At 32.9% G+C, this 23,585-nt stretch overlaps 1 protein-coding gene across 1 annotated transcript in view; it reads right to left on the bottom strand.

Moving 5' to 3' along the window:
• The window catches only part of Ifrd1 (Interferon-related developmental regulator 1), a 70,037-nt gene that overhangs the window by 41,421 nt on the left and 5,031 nt on the right, over positions 1-23,585 (bottom strand). The window contains exon 2 of the mRNA XM_067271066.1: positions 8,076-8,198. Within this exon, the coding sequence (XP_067127167.1) occupies positions 8,076-8,198 (123 nt within the window). The remainder of the gene's footprint in view (positions 1-8,075; positions 8,199-23,585) is intronic.

The following is a 23,585-nucleotide window of genomic DNA, read 5'->3' as shown; positions in this document are numbered from 1 at the left end:
ATTCTGTAAAGAGAAGATGCTGGATCTCTGTATGGTTCGTAAATGGCGTGCAGACTACGATTACCTGTGTCAACTGGTGGACCAAGGAAATGAGAAAAAATGCAGAATTGGATCAGGTCGGCAGCTGTTATTTTCTGAGTTGGAAGATTGCATTTGGGAATGGATTGCAGGCAGGAAAGCAATGGCTTTGGTTGTGCGCAGGGCTGATATTCAAAAATTTGCCCTTGAAACAGCAATTGAATTTGATATATCCACAGAAGAATTTAAAGCATCGTCACACTGGTTGGACAACTTCCTTAAACGATATGAATTGTCTCTAAGGAGATCAACAACATTGTTTAAGCTGGAAGACAATGAAGTTGTTAAGCGTGCACTTGCGTTTAAGCTTTTTGTTGATGGCATTGATTTTTCGAAATACCAACTCTCCAACATGATTGCTATGGATGAGACCGCGGTATTCCTAGGCCAAGGAGCTCAAACGACAGTTCACCACAAGGCTTCTTCGTCAATTTACGTTCCTTCTACCGGTTACGATAGTGCACGTGTTACCTGTATTTTGGCGATTCGTCTAGATGGCAAGAAAGTATCGCCATTTTTAATCACTAAAGGTAAAAAAGACCAGATTCAACGTGTTTCAGGAATTTATGTCATTGAAAGTGAAAAAGCCTGGTGCACCCAAGCAGTTATAAGAAAGTGGGTTGATTTTATGCTGCCACCACTGTTGAGGGGTCAGAATAGAGGTTTACTAGTTTGGGATTCAGCCAGTACTCACCGCGCTAAAGACATGAAAAACTTTCTTGCTGAGAGGAAGATTGATCAAATAATGATTCCGGCAGGAATGACTGGTTACCTCCAGACACTTGACATTGCAATAAACAAGCCATTCAAGGATCATTTGCGGATGGAAATCAATGAATATATTGAAAACAGAATGGTGAGAAATCATCGAGGTAATTTTGTAAAACCAGGCTTACAAGAAGTTGTGAATTGGGTAAAAAATTCATGGGACAAAATAACTGATAGTGATGTTTCCAATGCACTACGAACAGGCTACTTAGACAAGAAGTATTCATTTAACGATAGCTATATCGCAAAACATGGAGATTCGGACCAATGATTCAACAGGAAATGGATTTGGAAGAAAATCAGAATATAATTCAAAATTTTATTTATGACGATGTTCCAGAAAAAGATGACATGACTGTAATTGAATAAATTTAAATTTCTGTATTCTGTGTAAAATAAATATTAAATAAAAATATATAAATATACTTTTATTTTTGCCCTCCCCCGAAAATAAGCCCTAGCGCGTATTTTGGACCAAAAAAGAAAGTAAGACAGTGTCTTATTTTCGGAAAAAGACGGTATTTAATTATAGACTTTACATAGCCCAAGAATTTGAAATATCGTTTGGCATGTTTATTATATAATGAGCTATGGTTGTTGATGTTTATATGTAATATGTGTGAACACAAGTTTTGAAAAATGTGTGATCACAAGCGACACTAAGATGCTAGCGAAATGAGTGCTAAACACAGACTGATGGAGCATGCGCAAAAATCCAGGACTTTCCATCTTCTGGTCACTCGTTATGCGAAACATTGCTTGTTAAGCAAGTCATCATTTTTTAACAATTTGTTTTTGCCCATTATGTGAAACACTTGTTATGCAAAGTACTCGTTAAACGAGGTTTCACTGTATATCAGGATGTTTGTTTGCTTGCTATGCACATCCCTAGGATGTTCGATCAATTGCTATAAAACTCAGCAGTTACATTCATATACTTTTAACTTAGATAATGCCGTACATCCCACCCCAAAATATTGATTGGATTTCTATGTCAATTAATTTCTGTCAACATTCAATTTGCATTCTTTACATGTAGTGCCATCTATTGGAAAAATTTAAGGAAACAAACTACAGTAGAGCATCGATTATCCGACCCCCGATTAACCGACTGCGTTCTAGTCAGCAAATTCAAATGTCCACTAGTGATGTGGCGCTACAATATTTGGTTATGTCTTGGCTACTTTAATATTATTTTTGTTAAATTTTTGCATGTTTTAGCTGGCAGCACTGGCTCGACCATGAAAGGGAGGCTAGTATTTAAACCAGGCCTAATACACTATACTAATAATGTATTTTTTTCAATACTTTTCGGTTATTCGACTTTTCAGTTATCCGACCAACCCCAGTCCCCAATTAAGTCGGATAATTGATGCTCTACTGTATATATAATTCTTACAAACAAGTAATATAAAAATAAATTTTTTAAAGTAATTTCCTACTTAACTACTACTTCCTACTACCTAATAAGTACCCTCAACAAAGAAAAATTTTATTTTAGTTAGTTTTTATTAAATAATTACAAAGTTTGCTTTTTTCTCCCCGTGCCCTCTATCGGTCCAAATCGGCATATTGCTGACGGGCGTCACAGTTTAAATTTAATTAATTAATGAATTAATATTTGAAAAAACTGTATTAACATCAAGTGTCATCCACTACAAGTTTAAAAAAATGTATTTGAACTTGAGTGGATGAATAAAAAGTATTTTATTAATGATTGAAAATTTGAACAAAATAAATAAATAAATAAATATATATACAGTGGTGCCTCGTACAACGTACGCTGCAAACAACAGACTTTCTGTTTGGCCGTTACGTGACTCGAGCAACAGACTGGCTGAGAACAACGGACTTTCCGGCATAATCGATGACTGCTCCACTGGGTGCGTTCTTTAATAGCGGTTGCTCTGCGTCTCCGCTACTACAGGAGTGCACTGCTGTTTGTAGGCATTTAGGAACGACGGTGAAAGAAAGAAAGATGGCAGAGCCCGCACTATCGATAGTATCGTGATGGATGAATCTATAATTCTAAAATATGAGCTTTTTAAAGGCAAAAGAAGGGTCCCAATTGTAAAATTTAACCATAAAATGGATTATTTGTTGAAAGAGCATTCAAAATAACCACGAAAAAAAATTAGAATGCCGGCTACCATTCGAAAAAAAATTTGTAAAGACACTTACATCACCGCGTGTGCTAACTCATGCTTTCACAATTTATAAATTTTCATTCATAAAACCACATAATGGACCCGGAAACGAAACTATCTGAGTCATGGAGGATGCCATGTTGCTTTCCACTGTAAACTACTGCTACAAGCGGCTGTTTTTGCCATTCGACGGTGTGCACTCCCACCGGAATTTAGGAATGCGATCCGCAGAGGAATAAAAGAACGCACCCCATGGTCGTTTTTTTATGATACAGTACGATTATTTTATGCTGCGGAACAAATTTGATGTTTTAACATGTATTTCTATGGGAAAATGCGTTTCGTATAACGGACGTTTCACTTAACAGACGTGCACCTGGAACGGATTAAGTACATTATATGAAGCACCACTGTATTTAGTTAATCTGGACCTCCTGCTTTTAGGCTTTCCATATCTGGTCTCGACATTAAGGAAGGACAGACGAATGGATGACAGTGGAAATTTATAGGTCTTCAATTTTTTCAAATTGCAGCCTAATAAGTACCCTCCAATAATTGAGTCTATAAAACCATCAAACACCAGTAGTCAGTCATGGGTTTGTGCATTGCCAACAGACTGGCCACATGGAGTTTTCTTCAAATAGGAGCCAGCTTTACATAAAAGTCTTCCCAGCATGCATCCTCTTTTGCAGATCATTCATTTGTCATGTTTCCACAATCAAATAAACCAAACCAATTCCAATAATTTTTCTATAAATGCAGTATTTACGAGGACATACTTAACCACCACAAAATCTGGACACACCTCCTCCCTCCCTTGATTTCATCTACCCTTATTAACTCAAACCCATTGCCTCAAACTTACTACTAATACTGCTGAAAGATATTCTAACATTCAGCCAAACAAATGTGTGTGTAATAATTTTAAGGCACAAAGTTGAATTCAAAGTCTTTTTTTGTGCCAATGTTTATTTTTCCTATTTATTATCATGGTGACATTTGCTTCATTCAAAATTTCCTGTAGTTGTAGTCTGTGTATAGTGTGAATAATTATAGAAGTCTTTCAGATGTTAAAGTTAGCAACTTCAATGACATGTGGAGCCATCACTATCTGTTCAACATGGATCACATTTCAAATATTAATAGTAGACTAGTATTAATTAGTAGACATTGATCATTCTCTTAGAAGAGAGGATCAATAACTACTTTTGGTCAAATTACTTCAACAGCAGTCTCTTCTTTCTATTGGACCAGCAATATGGTGGCATTCAAATAAGAAAATTATACAATACAAGGTTACCAGTGAGCACAAAATATGATTTAAGTGGTTTTCAAGTTTAATTAAATACCTTATTATTTTGAATTTAAACCACACTTTTTATTCAAATATTTTAGACAGTTTAAATTCAAAGCAAATATTTTAACTTCTTATTTCTGCTAATCTCCCACTTCCCAACAATTGAGTCTTTGCTTTATGCTCTATGTGTATAGATTTACGATTGTTAATAGCAATTTATTCAATGGTTTCTTATTCACACTTTTCTGGTTTAATCCAGTTGCTGTTTGATAGCAGCTGTGTAGAATTGAATTTTAAAAATTTTTTATTACCAATACTCACTAATAATGGAAAAACAATTCATATATGATGCTGAATTCAAAAGTTATATTGTTTACCAAAACGATTGGAAATTGCACAGATGGTAAAAGATTTACAGTTTATGAAAAGAATGTGCATCATTGGAGGAAAAGAATCATTCTTGGGGCCTAAAAAAGGAAGATACCCCATACAACTGATGCAAATATATATATAAATTCCTACTGTTGTCCATCTGTCTTTCCTTAATCTTGAGAATGAAGTTAAATAGATGAAAGACAAGACCAGATATGGAAACCTTAGGGACAGGTGGTCCCAATTAACTACAGTAGAGAGTCGTTAATCCGAATCAACTAGGGACTGGGGTTGTTCGGATAACCGATTATGTACGAAAAAATATATTAACCTGTCCGATGTTCAAATTTTTCTCTGTTGTGTGTCACTTCGTGTTGAATTTTTCTCCGTTGTGTGTCGCTTTGTGTTGAATTTTTGTCGATTTTAAGCCTAACGAAAATTTTTATAATAATAATCGAGGCTATTGTATTGTTAAAAATTATTTCTTTATTTTGTACAAACAAAATAAATATATTGAAGAATACAAAAACATGAAAATTACATTTTAGAAGTAAATCTAGTATCAAAAATGTTCGATTCAGCATGACACAGTCCGATTGAAAATCGTTCGGATAACCAGCAATTCGGATTACCGGGGTTCGGATTAACAACTCTACTGTATATACAAACTTCCACTGCAAACTAGAAGCCATGTGATTTCAATTTGAAAAATTTCCCCTAAAAGATGTTAGATAGGTGACTGGCACAACTCTTGTTAAAGAAAAAGTATAATGTACAGGGAGAAGTCACTACTAATTTGAGGTGGAGAGCATACATTTTAAAAATATGATTAAAAACTGCAGCCTGGCATTGTAACATGTAAGCAGAGTTTAAAATCTGCTACTCATTAGACTCCTCCCTATTAACTCCACATCTGCCATTATCAAGAATTCAGAACTGAGGGTTCACGAAGGGGAAGGAAGAGCTTGGTCAGGAAATAGAGGAGAGAAAGGTCACCTCTTTCAGACTGGTCATATGTAGAACGGACATTGAATTCATCTGTGCTTGTAATCGCCTTTCTTTTTATTTCAATTGTTGTATTATTAAAATTTGTAATATTACATAACAATGTTACAACAAATAATTGCTCATTTTTTTATTATTTTTTTTCCAATTTTAAACTCCTACTGTGGCTTAAATTCAAAGCAATACAGTATTTGGTTTTGGTTCATTCATACCATATGTACTCAGCAGAGAGAGAGAGAGAATACTATTGGCAAGCGCCAAATCCGACAGATGGCACTCAAGATGGCTGCTGAAACAGGTAAGGAACCGACCATGTGTTTGTTCAATGCCTGAACCGATTCAGTTTCCATCTGTGACGACTACTGCGATGACCAAATGGAGAACAAATCATTGAATTTATGTCAAATTCTAGACTGTATCGGCGACAGGAAACGTTGTCCTGTCGAAGGTGAAGCTGTTTTGGATGCTGGACACATCGTATTTTGTGGATTAAACTCTAACAACAACACTGAAAGTTCATGTTGTTGCTTTAGTGTTGCAATCTCAGATATTGTCATTCTAATACATCTCAATTACGGGGAGAATACACGTGCAAAGCGGGACTGTCTGGTTTTTGTAAACGTGTGACAGCCAAGCATAATACTAAAATAAAAACAAAAAATGTAAATTAACTTATATTTTCAATTAAGAATATTTTTAAAAATTTGACTGGAAAGTTATCTAGACATATGTATATGAAGATAGAAAATTTACCTATTTTCTTTCCACTCTGCGTACAAAAACAATTTTTCGACAGGTATGTCCATTTACAAAAACAATTAGACATTTTTTTCTTTTTATGTGGATGGCTTCAGATTTTCAAAAGAATAATTTTCAAACTTGAATTGGAATATTATCGCTACGTCATGACTACATAAGAATTATTATTTAAAAATAAAATAAAAGACTATCGTCTGTAGAATTAAAATACTTCTCACCTGTTACACGTTAACAGGTGAGAAGTGTTTAAATATTTTAAGCAGTATACACATTGTTCCAATATAAAAACATAACTATTATGATAAATAAAACTATGTTCAGTGTTGTTGTTAGAGTTTAATCCACAAAATACGATGCATCCAGCATCCAAAACAGCTTCACCTTCTACAAGACAATGTTTCCTGTCAGTTCCTTACCTGTTTCGGCAGCCATTTTGAGCACCCTCTGTCGGATTTGGCACTTGCCAATACCTGAGCTGTAGTAGTAGGCTGAAAACATTTGTGAATAAAGAATTCTCTCAGCAAAAAGCTCAGATGTGGAAGTATGATTTGTATTTGGTCCATTTTTTAGAAACTTTTTCATTGGCAGATTACCACTTGATATTCAGCTATGAATGGAACAGTTTGTTAGAGCTAACATTAGAAAAAAAAAAATTGATATCTTAAAAAAATATTTTTAAGATATAACAATTTCTGTCTACTTGACCAATGAAATTGTGCCATTTTGTACCATCCAAGTATTGCAATAAACATGACAATGGTAGTCTGAAATAACCAAACTCTTATATGGTTTTCATTTTAATGTTTGTTGTATTATAGTATTTGATGTACTGTACAGTACATAACTATGAAGGTTATCTTACATAAGTTAACCTTTGTAGTTATATAAACCAAATACTATAATGTAATAGAAGGGTTAGAAGTATGAAATAATCTAATAATCTTAATGTTTGTTCTTATTTTTTGCACAGGCAATGCCAGGCTTACCTGCTAGTATATGCATAATTGTTTAGATCAAATAATTTTGATTTCAAATTTAATTTGATAGTAATGAAAACTATTAGATTTATCAATTTCTTTATTGTATACTTAATTTTTTCACATTTATATTCAACATTGGATAACTTTATTAATACACTGCTGGCAATTAAATTTGTTACACCAGGAAAGAAAGCAAATAGCAGAATCATGTTTATTACACACATACAGTATAATGATAGGAAGACATAATTAAACTGACAAGTAATCTTGAGGTACAGAGCATCCAGCATGTTGTACCTTTCATATAAATTTTGTGTTTGTTGCATGCCACCTTCGTGGTGTAGCAATTTTTATGGCCAGAAGTGTGGTTATTCAATATGAAAAATCTGAATGTTATTAATTTCTCTATTGGTTATCAGTAAAATATTATTGGCTAATAATGATTACTAAAATTTGATACTAATACCAATGACCAACAATTTCCAAATTTAATAAAACAAAATTAATTTATAAAGAAATATTTAAATTACAAAAAATATTATCTATCATTTTATTAATGCATATGCAAATATAAATTTATCTAAATTTCATGTTGGCATTTTAAAAAATTTTACAAACATTTCAGTATTTTATATTATTGAATTTCATATAATTATTTTAAATACTTACATGTTCCGTCATCACTACCATATCGAGAATCTGATGCTACACTTATAACACTTGCATTATCAATATTAGATTCTTCTTCACTATTTAATAGATTAGTTTCAATTTTCGGATGAAAATTCCCACCTGTTTTAAAAATAAGAATACATTAATAATACAAATTAATACTAGTATATTTTAAAATACATATACATTGCTTAACATAATTTAAAGCCATCCTATAGATAATGCATAGAAATAAGATAATATAGTGAATATTCCTAACAAAATATTTATTACATATTCTATTTATAGTTAAAATACTTAAAAATAACATATTTGTACTGTCAATCAGCAGAAAAGAGGAAGCACACAACAGATATATATTATGATGAAGTTAGAGTAGCCAAATCTTTCTTTAGCCAATGACAAAAATAATCAATATTATAACTGTACACATTTGATTGAAGTTACTTTCTCACTTTAACTCACAGAAATAATCAATCAAAATAAAATATCATATTTATCTATGGTATAAATTTGCTTTTAATAAAAAGTACTTGCTTTTGACACAAAAAGTTTCATCAGTTAATGTTCAAAACAAAAAACAGAATTGAATGATTGCATTCATTTTTAAATTTAAAATTTTAAAAATTAAACAACACATTTGTAAAAATAGCCCTGGGTTTTCTTTCTTTTTACAAAAAAACAGCAGAAAATGCTATACTTTCTGCTAAAAAGAAATGACATAAACCCATATAGACACAAACTTTATTGGAGAGACATTGACATATTGTTTCTTTTAATATATATGCCTTAAAAGTTTTTGACTTCCTGGGCTGAGTAATTTAGTCTTGGTCCCACTTAGGTTCATAATTATCTTATATTGTTAGTGCAGCCAGACCTGTTGTTGTTTTTTGATATTCTATAACACACTTGATTAGATTCTTCTGTTACATCAAAATAAAATAAAAGTTCTGCTTACTGGTTTTTCTAGTGGTATAGTATGTACTGTACTTTTATTTCCTCTTTAAACTCCCATCTATCTATCATTACAGCACAATCAATGTGAGCTGGAATGTTATTGGTAAGAGGAAAGGTAGGTTCTTACATAATTTTAATAAACTGTGCGCGATGTTTCCTAGAAAGGATATTGGGACAGAAGATAAGCATAATTTCCTATCCAGTATCAGAGTAGCTGAAAGATGATTCAGTGTCTATATTTGTTGACTGAAGATTTAAAATTTGTTGCAGAGAAACCTATTGTTCAAAGAATTCCTAATGATATCTATTTCTAATTCTAAAGCAGCTTTAAATGAATATTTATATACCGTTGAAATGTGAGACATGAATTGCAGCATTTACAAATCTACCAAACTGGTAAAATTCCTTTATAGGGAAAATTGGGGTATGTTGTTTTTGTGGTACTATCTAAAGACAAACACGTTATTGGGTTAGATATATAAAAATCGAAGAACATAATTATCATGACATCCTGTGTTTCTAGAGAAAATTGTACAGATAGTAAGATGTTAATGTGGCTAAAGAAGATATTGAAATCACTCTCTTCATATGTTGTCTATGCACCTGTGCCAAAATACTAGATATAGAATTATAAAGGGCCTGTGATAAACCATTTCTTCTAATTTTCTCATAACTACTTTGCCCAAGAGTGCTGATAAGGGTGAGCCCATTGACACTCTCGATTGTTACAAGCAAAATTTACTTTTGTATCTAAACTAATTTGTTTGGAAAATCAAAGTAAATCTAAAATAGCTTTCACATTATACTTATCCACATCATGTCTTAGCAATATTTCCATAAACTTTATTTTGATACACTGGTATGAATTTGGCTCTCTGAACTGACTACATATATGGATTCTTTAACTAAGCACATAAATAACTCTTTTCTAAGAGAAATGTGATATGGCTATGCTTATTCATGAGAGGCCTTAAAGACCCATCTGTTTTATAAGCTTTGACATTAAAAACATTCTAGGAAGAGAAATTAATTTTTGCATAACATTTGAGTGCATTTTGTATTCCTCAAACTTGCCTCAAGTATTCCACAAAAAAGTTATTATTGCAAATCATTCCATTATACTATAACATATTACTTAATTGTATTCAATAAAATAGAAACATGAAACTGTCTACAAACAAAGTTTATTAGTTTATCGCTTTATCGTTTCATCAGAATAGTAAAAATGAAAATGCTTATAGTTTTGAATATATTCCTTTAAGCCTTGACGGTAGGTGCTGCGTCTCATGAGGACTAATTTAGTTTTGAATATACTGATGTTAATGCTCCATGTAATAAAAAATATATGAACAGTGTTCAGTGGCCTCAAAGATTGAGAACCACTGGTGTAGACTTTTCAATAATAATCATGATGTATATATTTTGGGTTTTCGTGGTCTCTGTAGGGCAGTGATTCTCAAAGTGGGGGTCGTAAAAAATATTTGGGGGGTCTCTGAAAAAATGATGCCAGATCAATTTTTTCCAAATATTTTATAAATTGACTATGGATTCATGTTTAGAAATAATAGATATCAAAAATATATAAAATAATTTTTACTTAAATAAATTGCACATATAAATAATAAAAACAGTATAAATATTTAAATACGAGCCTAAATATAATATTCATAAATTTGTGCGCTATTGGGGAATCCCCGAGTGCCACTCTCTGCCTAAACTATGATAGAACAATGTTGTCATTTGGAATGGTGTTCGCTAGCAGCGTTGCGTTTTTAGGTAAGTCTAGTGAGAAAAACAGTAGAGCGTCGTTATCCGGAAACCGATCAACCGAAAGCGTTTCAGTCGGCAAATTCAAATTTCCGCTAGTGCTGTGGCGCTGCAATATTTGGCTATGTCTTGGGATACTCCGATATTATTTTAGTTGATATGTGTTTTTAGCAGGCAACACTGGGAGGGTCCTTAAGGACTTGCCAGTATTTGAACGAGACTTTTTCCCATCGTGAGTGGTAAGTTTTGCTTGTTTTTCTGATGTCTGTATTGTGCTGAATTGGAACGTTTCGAGACTAGATTATCTTCCAAAATATAATTTTTTTTTTGTTGTTATATTTTTCAAAATATTTATTTTGTTTGTGAAAAATAAAGAAATAATTTTTTAAAAAATTTCGTTAATCTTAACATTGACAAAAATTCAACGCAAAGTGACACGCAACGGAGAGGAATTTCAACATGGGATAGATTAATTAAACAAAAGAAATTAACTCCTCCTGAATTTAAATTGACCCACTACCTCCGGGATGTTTTTCTACACATACTCATTCTTCGGGGTCCTTTGAAATTTTTAAATGCAAAAGGGGGTCGCGGACCAAAAAGTTTGAGAAACACTGCTGTAGGGGACTAAACTTGTATATTTAATGAGTGTTTCTTCAAATGAATTAGTGTGTGTGTTAATTAAATCAGTTTACAGTGTCTAGTGACACTAGTTATAATTGCTGTATTAGTGTTTTCATTGGTGCATATTATGCTGTATATATTTTATTGAGTGACTGTTGTTGAGATACTTCGTGGAGTATCTGATCTACCATCTGATCTAGTATTTCTGTGTGTTGATGTATTTGCTGTGCAACTTCTAGTTTGATATGTTCAAGTGATGTTTGTGAAATAAGGTTGTTTTGTATAATTGAGAGGCTAACACAACTGTGCTCTAATCCTTCCAACACCAAATTCTCACAGATTCTTCCATTCTGCATTTCTTGATATTAACTATTACCATCACTGTGAATTCAGACCAAATGTTAACATGAGTTCTAGCAATCATGTTTAATGCTCTTAGTTCAGAAATGTTCAGAATTGATGCAATACTGTTCTAATCTTAAAAAACCAATAAAACAGCTATGTTAAGTCAGGTGTAAAAAGAACAAACATGGCTGATATGGAAGTGGTTGCAAGTGTTGGAGACAATAGTAAAAATGAAAACAACAGAAATCAAAATCATAGTAGTAAATGAACAAGGAATGAAGGTAATTTGAATTTTTGCTAATTTTTTGCCAAGGTATGAAGATAAATGTACAAGAAATATAAAAGTGAAGAGAAATACAAATATAAAAATCTCAACGCTTGATAGCTATACACTCATGTTTATAAAAATTGTAACACTGTAAAGAAATCATGCAAATAAACTGACACTTACAGGAAATGAGAAGCAGGGTATGACATGCAAATGATTAGATTATTAGAGTGATAGCATATGCATGGGCTGAAAAGCACCATCTGAAGAGTCATGTTAGCCGTATAAATACAGGGCAGTAGTGGAAAGTTGAAAGTAATGTATCATTGTCTGCCAGCAGTAAATGTTTCATGAGAAGTTACTGTGTCTCCTCACTGATGACAAAGGGTACCATATGAGCAGGTTATGAAGTTTGAACAGGGTGAATGATTGGCAGGTGTGAAGGGGAATTTTCTTATTGCAAAATTGCAACTCATATGTGGCATAGTACCATGACAGTAATGTGAGTGTGGAAGCAGTTGGCTGAAGAGAACCAGATGAGTCACAAATCTGGCAGTGGACAACAAAATTGTGGGTTCACCGGGAGGTGGACGGAGTCGTACCTTCCTTTTTTTCGGCTAACGGGTCAGTGAGACCGGCCCACAGTCAAGATGGCGGTTTAGGTTTGTTACGTGTTACGCGTCACACGAGTGGAGGAGGAAGATGTTCCGGCGGGTTCGAATTTTCACAAAATGTTACGTCAGCATGAGATGACAGTCACATCATACACATGACAATTACAGACAATACAGCTTTATCCTGACAGTTAGCACAACATTGAAGCATTGTTAAAGATGTGCTATTGTCTGTGTCCTGTACAAAGGAATGTTTGCATATGCAAGCATTCCTTTGTACAGGATTCCCCTGATGCAAAGATGCTTGTGATCTCCCAATGCAAAGACCATAGCAGTCTCCCACAGAGATACTCATCACAAGCCCATTTTCCAAAGAAACTTCCAAGATTTAAAAATTTTAATGAAATACAGTCAAATCTCAGGTTTTGAACTTTACAAAAAAGTGCTATAAATAGACTCAACTCTGCCTAGATGAAATATAACAAAATCAATCAAGACAGACAACCTTTATCCACTTTCCAAAACATTGTTTCAATTGCTTTGATTTATGTTTTAATTTTAGTTTCAGTTTCAGTGTAAAAACCAGAGTTTTAATTAACTGGCTACCTAGTATTAATAAATTTTTGTTATTTAATTTGAGTTAAGAACAGGGCTGTGGAGTCAGAGTCATCAAAGATAGTAGACTTTTGGTATTTGGAGTTTTGGTATTTTAGTTGGAGTCATCAAAAATCCTCCTGACTCCAACTTCTTTTTATTTTTCCAACTTATGTATATAAAAAACAAAGTATTTGAATCATGTCACATTTGACTCTCCAAATTTTTTGCAAATCTATACGTTTGGAGATCTCTCAAACCCAAAACATGTCAAATAAAGGGAAAAATTCACGCGTCCACACGCGTATGTTGGCATCTAATTTGTTTAATTTCTTTATTTTGTTCTGAATCAGCATTTCTTAAAGTGGGCAATAACGCCCCCTTGTGGGCAGTGAGTAAATCTAGGGGGGCACTGGAGGCAGGGTACTGAACAGTGACCAAAGGCAAAAGTTGGGGTTACTGACAGCCATTCCCTTTCCTCTGTTAAAAAGATAAACGAAACATTGCGTTTAAAGGTTTGCAGATGTTGAGAACAATGTACGGTAAGGGCACAAAGTGTGAGATTCATAGAAAAGTTTTCCTAAGAATATTTCCAATCCTTTCTCACACAAGAGAAAATGGGTTAGGGGGCATTGGGTATAACTTTATAGACAAAGGGGCGGTGAATCGAAAAAGTTTGGGAATCACCGTTCTGAACTATTAAACAATATCTCAGAATGAGTAAAGTTTAAGAAACAAAATTTGGTACAGTAGCATGTATATAAAGGTCATTAATGCTATTAAATTTTGGTTCTTAATTAAAGGTTGACAGGGTAGAGACATAGAAGGTGAACATTTTTGGACTCAGGGCATCTTGACATTTCAAGGTGCTGAGCCAAAAATGCAAAAATTTGGGGTGGGATCATTTTTTGACCAATCACTACACTTTTCCTTTGTTATATACGGTGGAACCTCACTTAACAAGTACCTAAACAAGTATTTTGCATAACGAGCAAAACAAATTGTAAAAATTTGTCTCGCTTAATGAATAATGTTTCACATAATGACTGAAGAGGAGAGGAGAAGTCCTGAATTGTGTGCATGTGGCATGCTCTATATGCGTTTAGCACTTGTTCCGCTAGCATCTTAGTGTTGCTTGTGATCACATATTTTTCCAAACTTGTGTTCATGCATATTACTTATAAACATCAACAGCCATAGCCTGTTATATAATAAACATGCCAAATGATATGCCAAATTCTTGGGTCATTAAATTTAATGACAGATTCCAAATTAAATTTTAGAAATGTCTGAATTAAAAATTAACTATTTATAATTATTAAATTTAATATGAGATGAAAACATTACTGCCTACCTCTAGTCAAATTAATTAATTTCTAATATTTAATTATAGCCTTTACATAACCCAAGAATTTGGCATATCATTTGGAGTGTTTATCAAACATATTAGCTGTAATATTTTTTGTTTCTGCAAATCAAATTCTCATTCCAGGATGGTTCATTCTGCGCTGGAAGAAAAGATGATGATGATGATGATGATGATGATGATGATTCACACTCCTTAACAGTGTATATTGTACTTTTTTTTTTTTTAATAAACATTATACATAAAACATTTGAGCATTTTTTCAGCATGGAGCGCATTATCGTATTTTACATTAATTTCTATGGGAAAAATTGTTTTGCTTAATGAGTGTTTCGCATTATGAGTAAGTCTGGAACGAATTATGCTCATTAAGTGAGGTTCCACTGTATAAAAGCCAAAAAAGTAAAAATTATCATATTGACTCATTACTTAGAGGAATATTTTAGCTATAGAATAAAAAGTTTCTACATTCTATCTTTATTAGAACTAAGATTCTGAGGTCACGTGATAACATCAGAATTTTCGGACCTACTTTGTTAACAAGTCCACCCCTGGTTGGAGTCAGAGTCGAATGTTAAGAAAAAGTTGGAGTCAGAGTTGTGTAAAAATCTACCAACTCCACAGCCCTGGTTAAGAACCTTTAAGCATGGATTCGTGGATATCATTTTATTACGCAAATGTCAATTAACATGGTTTTCATTAATTAATTTGATTTAAATTCAATTGAGGCACATACCAAAAATGGAAGTAGTACCTTACTTGTAGGCGCACTGAAATCTAATTTGAATAACAATGTCATTGATGGTTCATGTGGTGACGTCTAATAGCACAAAGCGATCTTGGCAACACAGACTTCTGAAATCAGTAGTTCCATCATTAATTGATCAGACCATTGACTTTCTTTAACACAGGAAGGATATAAAGTTAACTGTCTGTCTCTCTCTAATTTGTGTCTGGCTCTTGTTGAGCAGCTTGTTTGGCAACTGGAGCAAATATGATGTTCAAAATTTGTTCGTAAACTGAACTGTATGTTCAGTTTGACCCGAGGTTTGACTATGTTCCCTGTATTCACCATGTATCCTGTATTACAGAAGCATATTTGAAGGTCATGAAGAAATCTCATATGATGCTGATTATGTTATATTACAAATTATGGATTATGTATAACAAAATAGTTTCATTTTGAATGTCAGATATTTTTATATTTGTTGATACTAATTTATTTTCAAGGTTAATAAAAAAAACATGTTAACTTTATCTAAACTACAGTGGAAAGTACTTTTTGATTCACATTTATTACACAAAACTTGTTAAAATAACATGCTTTTGTTTTGATCCTGTACATAACTTCCAATCCTTTCAGATCAACAGTAGTCTAACCCAACACTCTTCTGGCAGCTTTCATTAATTATATTTAATAAAAGAAAGTATTTAACAGAAAATGTACTCTGAGAATGTGAGAACAAATTTCAGTCATCTAAGTTTCTTTACTAACAACATTAACATTTGGTAGGTGATAGAAAGATGATTGCAAGTTAACTTTGATCTTTATTTTTTTCAATTGTAAGAGAAGTTGGTTAGACACTGAGTCCATCAACTTTCTTTTCTGATCAACAACTCTCTGCTCTGTAACAGTGAGATATGTGTATTTTTGTGTGAATTTATCCTGTAATATCTGTCTGTAAGCTGCCATGTCTGTTTTCAGTTTTGTGATGGTATAGAGGTACAGACAATGAATTAATTCATTTCTTCAATCCACTTCATGAATTGGCAAGGTTTTCTGGGCATAGTGGTCAGTGACTCTTAACTGTGAACGAGGGGGTGAATGTATGTGTGATGCAGTAGCTATACTTGGGCCAATGCTGTGTTTGTCACTGGTGGACAAGGGAGACTGCAACAGATTTTTTAAACATGAGCCTCTGTCTAACTAACAAACACAAACCTTGTTAACCTGAGTGACTCTGTGGCTGAGAGTCACCCAGTCAGCCAGCATCATGTCATGAACTTGTAACAGCCATTTTTCTGTTATCTCCGCAGAAGTATGTGTACTTATATATCTAAAACCAGGTGTTTATAACTCAGTCACTCTTAACATAGGAACAGATGCTGTTAAGCAACCACCCATTCTGGATCAAATGCTGCTTGTGGGTCACTTTTTGCTTCATTTCTCCCTGTAGACTTTACTGGCATGGATGGCCCTACTAGAAAGCTATATTCCTACTGGCATCACTCTATGGTTCATTGGAACTATTGAGCTCTCTCCCAACAAGGTAGTGAACGTGTGGGAGTGTTATTATTATTAACTGCAACTTATTAGTATAAAAAAAGATTCAACAACAAGAGATGCCTAACTTTCCCAGCTATTATGAGGTTTTAATAAAAAAACTTTTATATTATTGATCAAAAAATAAAACTGTGTATGGTGCCATCTGTTATGAGATTTTGTTATAAAAATCTTTTTACATTTTTAATTACTATAAAATGGTAAAAAGCTTAATTTTGAGAGTAGGAATGAATTATAAAAAAGTATAAATGTTAATAACAAATAAAATCTTCATTAAGTCCTACCCTTCTCAAGAGACATGACCTCCTGAAAGGAGGAGGTGTCTCTTGAAGAAATTTTGGTGGTGAAAGGTCTTGACCTTTCACCACCAAAATTTCATAGCATTGATGCCCTCATATACAAGCCACCATGCCAATTTTGTTACTTAATCTTTACTCCATCCTGAGATATTAAGCAAAATAGACACCAATACACACATCCATGGAATTATTTTTGCCTTTTGGATTCCAGAGGTCTCAAAATGCAGGATTTGCAAAACTCTAAGAGTCAAAACTTGACACAATTCCAATACTTTCTCTTGTTATATTTAACAGCTGGGAAAGTAAAAGAGAGTTCAATAAAAAGCCACTGAATCCTTGAAGGGGTTGATAGTCAAAAAAGTTTAAAGGTCCCTTGGTCTAGACATTGTTTTAGAATATTTTTATTTATCTTATTATTTTTTAATTTTTATTATTATTGTTTTTCCTTCCCCAAGTTTGTTGATAAAAATACAATTCACTTTTATTTTCTGTGATTTCCCTTACAAACATTTACACTCAAGATGCTTTAAAGCTCTCTCCATAAAGATGTCATTTTTGTACAGCAATCAATTAATATACTTATAACATAGCAAAATTATTAATTTTACTCTATAAAATCAGAATACAAATTAGTGCATATGAATACGAAATATTTTAATCATAAGACACCAATAATAGTTTAATAATAAGTAATAAGACATTGCAATGAAATTTGAATTATAATGCATCTATAACAATAAACAAAAAAAAATTAAAAACAGTGATGGCATTATAATACCAAATGGACAAGTTATCAAAAGTAATCCAGATAAAGCTTATAAATACATGGAAATTTTAGATATGAACAATATCAATCATAGTGAAGTGAAAAGCATAGGTAGCAAAGAGTACAATCAAAGGGTCAGAAAAATTAATGTTCAATGGTGGCAACACAGTCAAGGCCATCAATAGCTGAGCTTTGCCTATGATATGATACACTGCTGGAATCATTGACTGGACTTTAGCAGATATAGACAAAAAAATTGATCACTATTCATCACTCAACCCTTGAAGTGATGTTGACAGATTATACCTGTCCCACAAAACTGGAAGCAGAGGCCTTTTTGCAAGTGAAACAAACAGTTGAAGAAGAAAAACATGCACTGGCAGATTACGTCAGGACTAGTCAATAACAAGCCCTGACTGAAGTCAAAAATACAAAAAAAGAGTAGAGAAAGAACATTTTCAAAGAACAAAGAGAAACCTGGCAAAATAAATCATTACATAGCCAATTTAAGGAAAAGATCAAACACAAAGTGGATAACAGCAAAATGTAACAATGGGTTAACATCCGGAAAATTAAAACACACACACACACACAAAAAAAAAAAAAAAAAAGAAACAGAAGGCTTTGCTTTAGCAACTCAAGATCAAGCTATTCAAACAAATGTAATCAAAGCCAGAATCGAAAAGTCATGAGATGAAGCAAAATGCAGACTGTATAAAACAATCTGCATTTTGAAGCTGATGAAATTGTGGGCCATGTTCTAAGCTGCTGTAAAAATATTGCCCAAACCGACTACAAACTTTGACATAATTCAGCAGCAAATATGATTCATTGGAACTTATGCAGGTATTACAATCTGCCTACCTCTAAAAACTGATTGTACTATCAGATTAAAAAGTCATTGAAAATGACCACATCAAAATACTGTGAGATTTTTGGATCAACAGAGAAGGTATTGGCACACAATAAACCATATATTACCATCATTGAAGAGAAACAAGTATGGATAATTGACATAGCCATACCAGGTGAGAGCAGAATTGAAGAAAAGAAACAGGAAAAAAATCACAAAATACCAGAATTTGAAGATCAAAATTCAAATTCAGCAAATTTGACACAAACCAGCCAATATAGTACCTGTGGTGATCGGCCCTATCAAAAAAATCATCAGTAGCATTTAAAAACACTCAACATTGGCAAAATTGCCACCTACCAAATACAAAAAGCTGCTCTTCTTGGATCAGTCAATATCTTATGTCAGTCATTAGGCAATCCTAAGCCCCTGGGTGGGGCTAGATTCAAATGAATTCTAACTGCTGCATGTGATCGTGTTGTGTTTTTTATTAGTAAAAATAAATAAATAACAATTATTCTAAATACTAGAATTAAACAGAAAAATTTTAATGTCAATGACATTCACTGATGCAGGATAAAAATCAATTGCTCAGCTTCTAAACAGAACCTTTTAAATATTAATAAATAGTTCACTGAAAATTTTTATATAGAGAGGGAAAAAATTATTGGAAACTTATCAGCTTTTGAGACATGAAGTTCAAGTAATAGTGTTTAATAACAGAGAGATTGCGGCTGAAGTTTTCATCTCTAAAACATGAACATCAAACATCAAGTGCCACCATCTTTCAATCCTAGAAGTTTGACAATGGTGTTTGAAACATCGAGTATAGCCCTGGTCACACTATGCGATTTCCAGTCGTGCGGGCAACTGCAACCGCGACGGCTGTTTCTGTTAACTAGTAATCCTCCCTCAAAAACTGGCGCGACTGCAACCACAACTAGAAACAAAAAGTTTGTTCTATTCGCGACGGTTGCAAACGCGCATCCAATCAGAAAACGTCTTTGTGCCACGTCATACTTTGTGTTGTATATTTGTCAACATATCTTGATTATAACATTTGTATTAACTCAGTTTCAGTACATTTAAATGCTATATTTGATATAAATCAAATCTGAATTTATAAAAGTTATTTGTTAGATTTATTTTAAAAAGTTTGATTACTTTTAATAATATACAACTGAATAAAATAAATGCTTATATAAAAGAAAAAAATATATCGATTATAAATGAATTAAATCATTCAAGCTTTCCTCTAAACAACACTTACCCTCAAATATTCACTTTTATAAGATTGATAAATAGCATCCAAAACTTCTGGGATAATGACTGATATCGAATTATGGGCCACTCTAAATTGATATGCCAAACTACGAAACGTTTCGCCTAAATTATATATAAGTATTGGTATTCATACGAATATATCCCCTATAACCTACGGTATCCGAAAGCCTTAATTCATTCATCAGCTGGTGAAAGCACGATTGTTTATCCTGTTGATTTTTATTTCGCCAAGTTTTAACCCAGCATGAACGTTCTCTCTTATTTTTCTCTTCGTATATTCTCGCCAGCTCTAACAAAATTAGTGCCTTTTTTCTTTTATTCATTCCAGAAAAGGAACTGCTTGCTATTTTAATAAGAAAAGTAGCTAAAATTCCGTAAATACTCTGAAGTAGAACGTAAAAATGTCGGTAAACTCTATGAAAGTAGACAAAAACAAGCTGCTGTAATTTTATTGGTTTATTATAGGGTCAGGTGTTCCGAGTTGCAACGTCAACAAACAATGTGTGACCACGAGAAGACGCGCGCGACTCGCGCTTGTTGCAGTTGCGGTCGCCTGCGCGGCTGGAAGTCGCATAGTGTGACCAGGACTTATAGCAAGTAGAAGTTCAGCTTAAATGTCTGCACTTTTTTGTGTTTTGGGTTAAAATTATGATGTATTTTGTTAAAATAATGATTATTTAAGCATTTGTGAATAACATTGTAAAGAAACAGATGATTTTAATCCAGAAATTATTTAATTATTCAATTTCTTTGCAAGTAATGTGAAGTCCCTATAGAATTTTTATACATTTATGTTCATAATAGCTTATCACAATACTGTAGAAGTAGGTTTGTTCTTTCACAGCATCTACAATCAACAGAATAATTCATTTGTAAATTTCTAAACAATTTTCCAAGCTGCATTCGGATTGTCATCCACACATGGATTTATATAAGCCACTACTTCTCTCAACAAAATGTCATGAGAAAAGGCAAAACACATTGGAATTGTCCTACTATTATATCATACAGTAAGAGACATAATGCTAATTAAAGTCAAAAATAATTATTTAGTGTTATTAAACACTCTCTAAATATTTTAAGATAGTTTAATTTGTTTATTTACATTCACTGATGATAATCATTGTTCTTACATGTTTCTGCCATTTTTCAATGATATCCCATGAACCAGTGCATGACATAAACGTGTGACGCAATGTGTTTTACTTGGGATCAAACTCCGGAAGTACAAGTTTAAAGTTTGAACTTCAGTCGCAATCTCTCTAATAATAGTTAAAACAACACTTACTTGAGCCTGCGACCGGTGTGAAAATAAACAAAATCAAATCAACATGTTTATTTTCACACCGGTCACAGGCTCAAGTAAGTGTTGTATTTATCTACTATACACCCCAGTGTGTATGAGGAGGATAAACAGTTAAAACATGAACTGATACACAGAAATCAAGAAACTAATATTGGATTGTTCAGAAAGTAATTTAGTTTTTTTTTAATGGGAAAAAAAAGTTTTCTTATAATATATAAATATTTTATTGAATTATATATTGACCATTTTGGTCAAATACCTGTAGCCATCTTTCTGATAGTGGCATGATACCACATTCATAAAAGGTTTGATCTTTGTTTACAAAAAGTGATCCAAGTGATTTTTGACATCCTGATCTCAAGTACAGTAGAGAGTCAAAAATCGGAATCAATTGGGGACTGGGATTGTTCAGATTAGTGATTTGTTCTGATTACCGATTATGTACGAAAAAATATATTAATCTGTCTGATGTTCAAATTTTTCTCCGTTGCGTGTCGCTTCATGTTGAATTTTCATCGATTTTAGGCCTAACAAAAATTTTTATAATAATAATCTAGGCTATCGTATCGTTAAAAATTATTTCTTCATTTTGTACAAACAAAATAAATATATTGAAGAATGTAAAAACATAAAAATTATACTTTAGAAGTAAATCTAGTATCAAAAACGTTCGATTCAGCACGACATAGTCTGACTGAAAATCGTTCAGATTATCGGCGATTCCGATTAACGACTCGCTACTGTAAATGTTTTACTGTTTAAAAAATTTTGTAAGGATCAAAAAAAGTAATAATCCAAGGGTTTCAGATCTGGCATATATGGTGAATGTGGTAGTACATCCCATCCAAGCTGTAAAAGTTTCTGATGAGTCAATGAACTTGTGTGAAATCTGACATTATCATAGTAAAACACTACACCTTTTTTGTTGATCAATTCTGGCCTTTTCTGTTTGATGATATTACTCAGTTTGTTTACTTGATGGTAGTACACTTTCAAATCAATTGCTAAATTGTCTGGTGAATGCTCAAAAAAAAATTTCTTTAAAATCCCACCAAAAAGAGCATCTCTCTAAGAACACGTGAAACCCATATATCAAGCTTTGAAATGAAACCAATTCGTTTCAAGTAATTATAAATGGTTCAATTCAATAAATTTAATCTCTTAGTGATTTCATGTCTGGTTATTCGGCAGTTTGCTTCAATCAGTACCTTTATTTTGTTTTCATTGGCTTCAATTGGTCATCTAGAATATGGTGCATCTTCAATATTGAAATTGCCAGAATGAAATTTTGTGAACCAGTTTTGGCATTGTCTTTCTCTAAACACATCTTCTCCAAACATGTACCAAAATTTTTTTCTTGCTTGAACAGCATTTTGACTTTTTGGTAATAAAAAAACAAAATATGCCAAAAAAGATGCTTTTGATTTTCCATATTTGATGGGACACCGGAAAAAAAAAAAAAAAACAATTGTACAGAATCAAACAAAAATTTTTACAAATAAGCCTTAAAATGTCAGTTGTCAAAATATGTAATGAAAATGTGGTTTAAAATGAAATTAGATGGTAAAAATACAACTAATTATCTAGTAATAAAAAAATGAAATTACTTTCCAAACAACCCCAACAGTTAGATATATGTATATGTTATGGACAAAGTGATTAATCAGGCATTATGAATAATGACCAAAAAGGGCGTGCAGTATGATAAATATTGATTCATTTATCAAATTGACCGGTCATTATGAATATTGCTACCACCTAGTCAGGCAAAGTGATGATAATACGTTGAGGAGTGATCATCCGACATACGCTAGCCAATCGCGTGTGCGTATCGTGTTTAGTACCGAATTTTAAATTTGATTTAAAAAAACTCCTTATTTCATTTAGAAATATTTATTTTTTGTGAATTATTTCAAAGTACTATTAACTGATATTCTTCCGGTAAGTTAGAAGTAACTTCCATTTTTGAAATTTGCATTAACAAAAGTAAAATTGAAGTTGAATGCAACAGACATCACTAAAGGTGTGACTATGCAGAAGCAAGCAAGCAAGAATATGTGGCGAGATGATGTTTAACGCTCTAGTCTGTGGTCATAATAAATGAGAGCGATAAACAGAGGGCGTAAAACATCATCTCTTCTCACCACATATTCTTGCTCGTTCTGAAAATTCACTCACTT

This window comes from Centruroides vittatus, unplaced genomic scaffold (genome assembly GCF_030686945.1).
Source record: "Centruroides vittatus isolate TY-2023 unplaced genomic scaffold, ASM3068694v2 contig_391, whole genome shotgun sequence".
NCBI classification, from domain to species: Eukaryota; Metazoa; Arthropoda; class Arachnida; order Scorpiones; family Buthidae; genus Centruroides; species Centruroides vittatus.
Note: the sequence above shows the minus strand (reverse complement) of the source record. Positions and strands in the feature narration are given on the sequence as shown.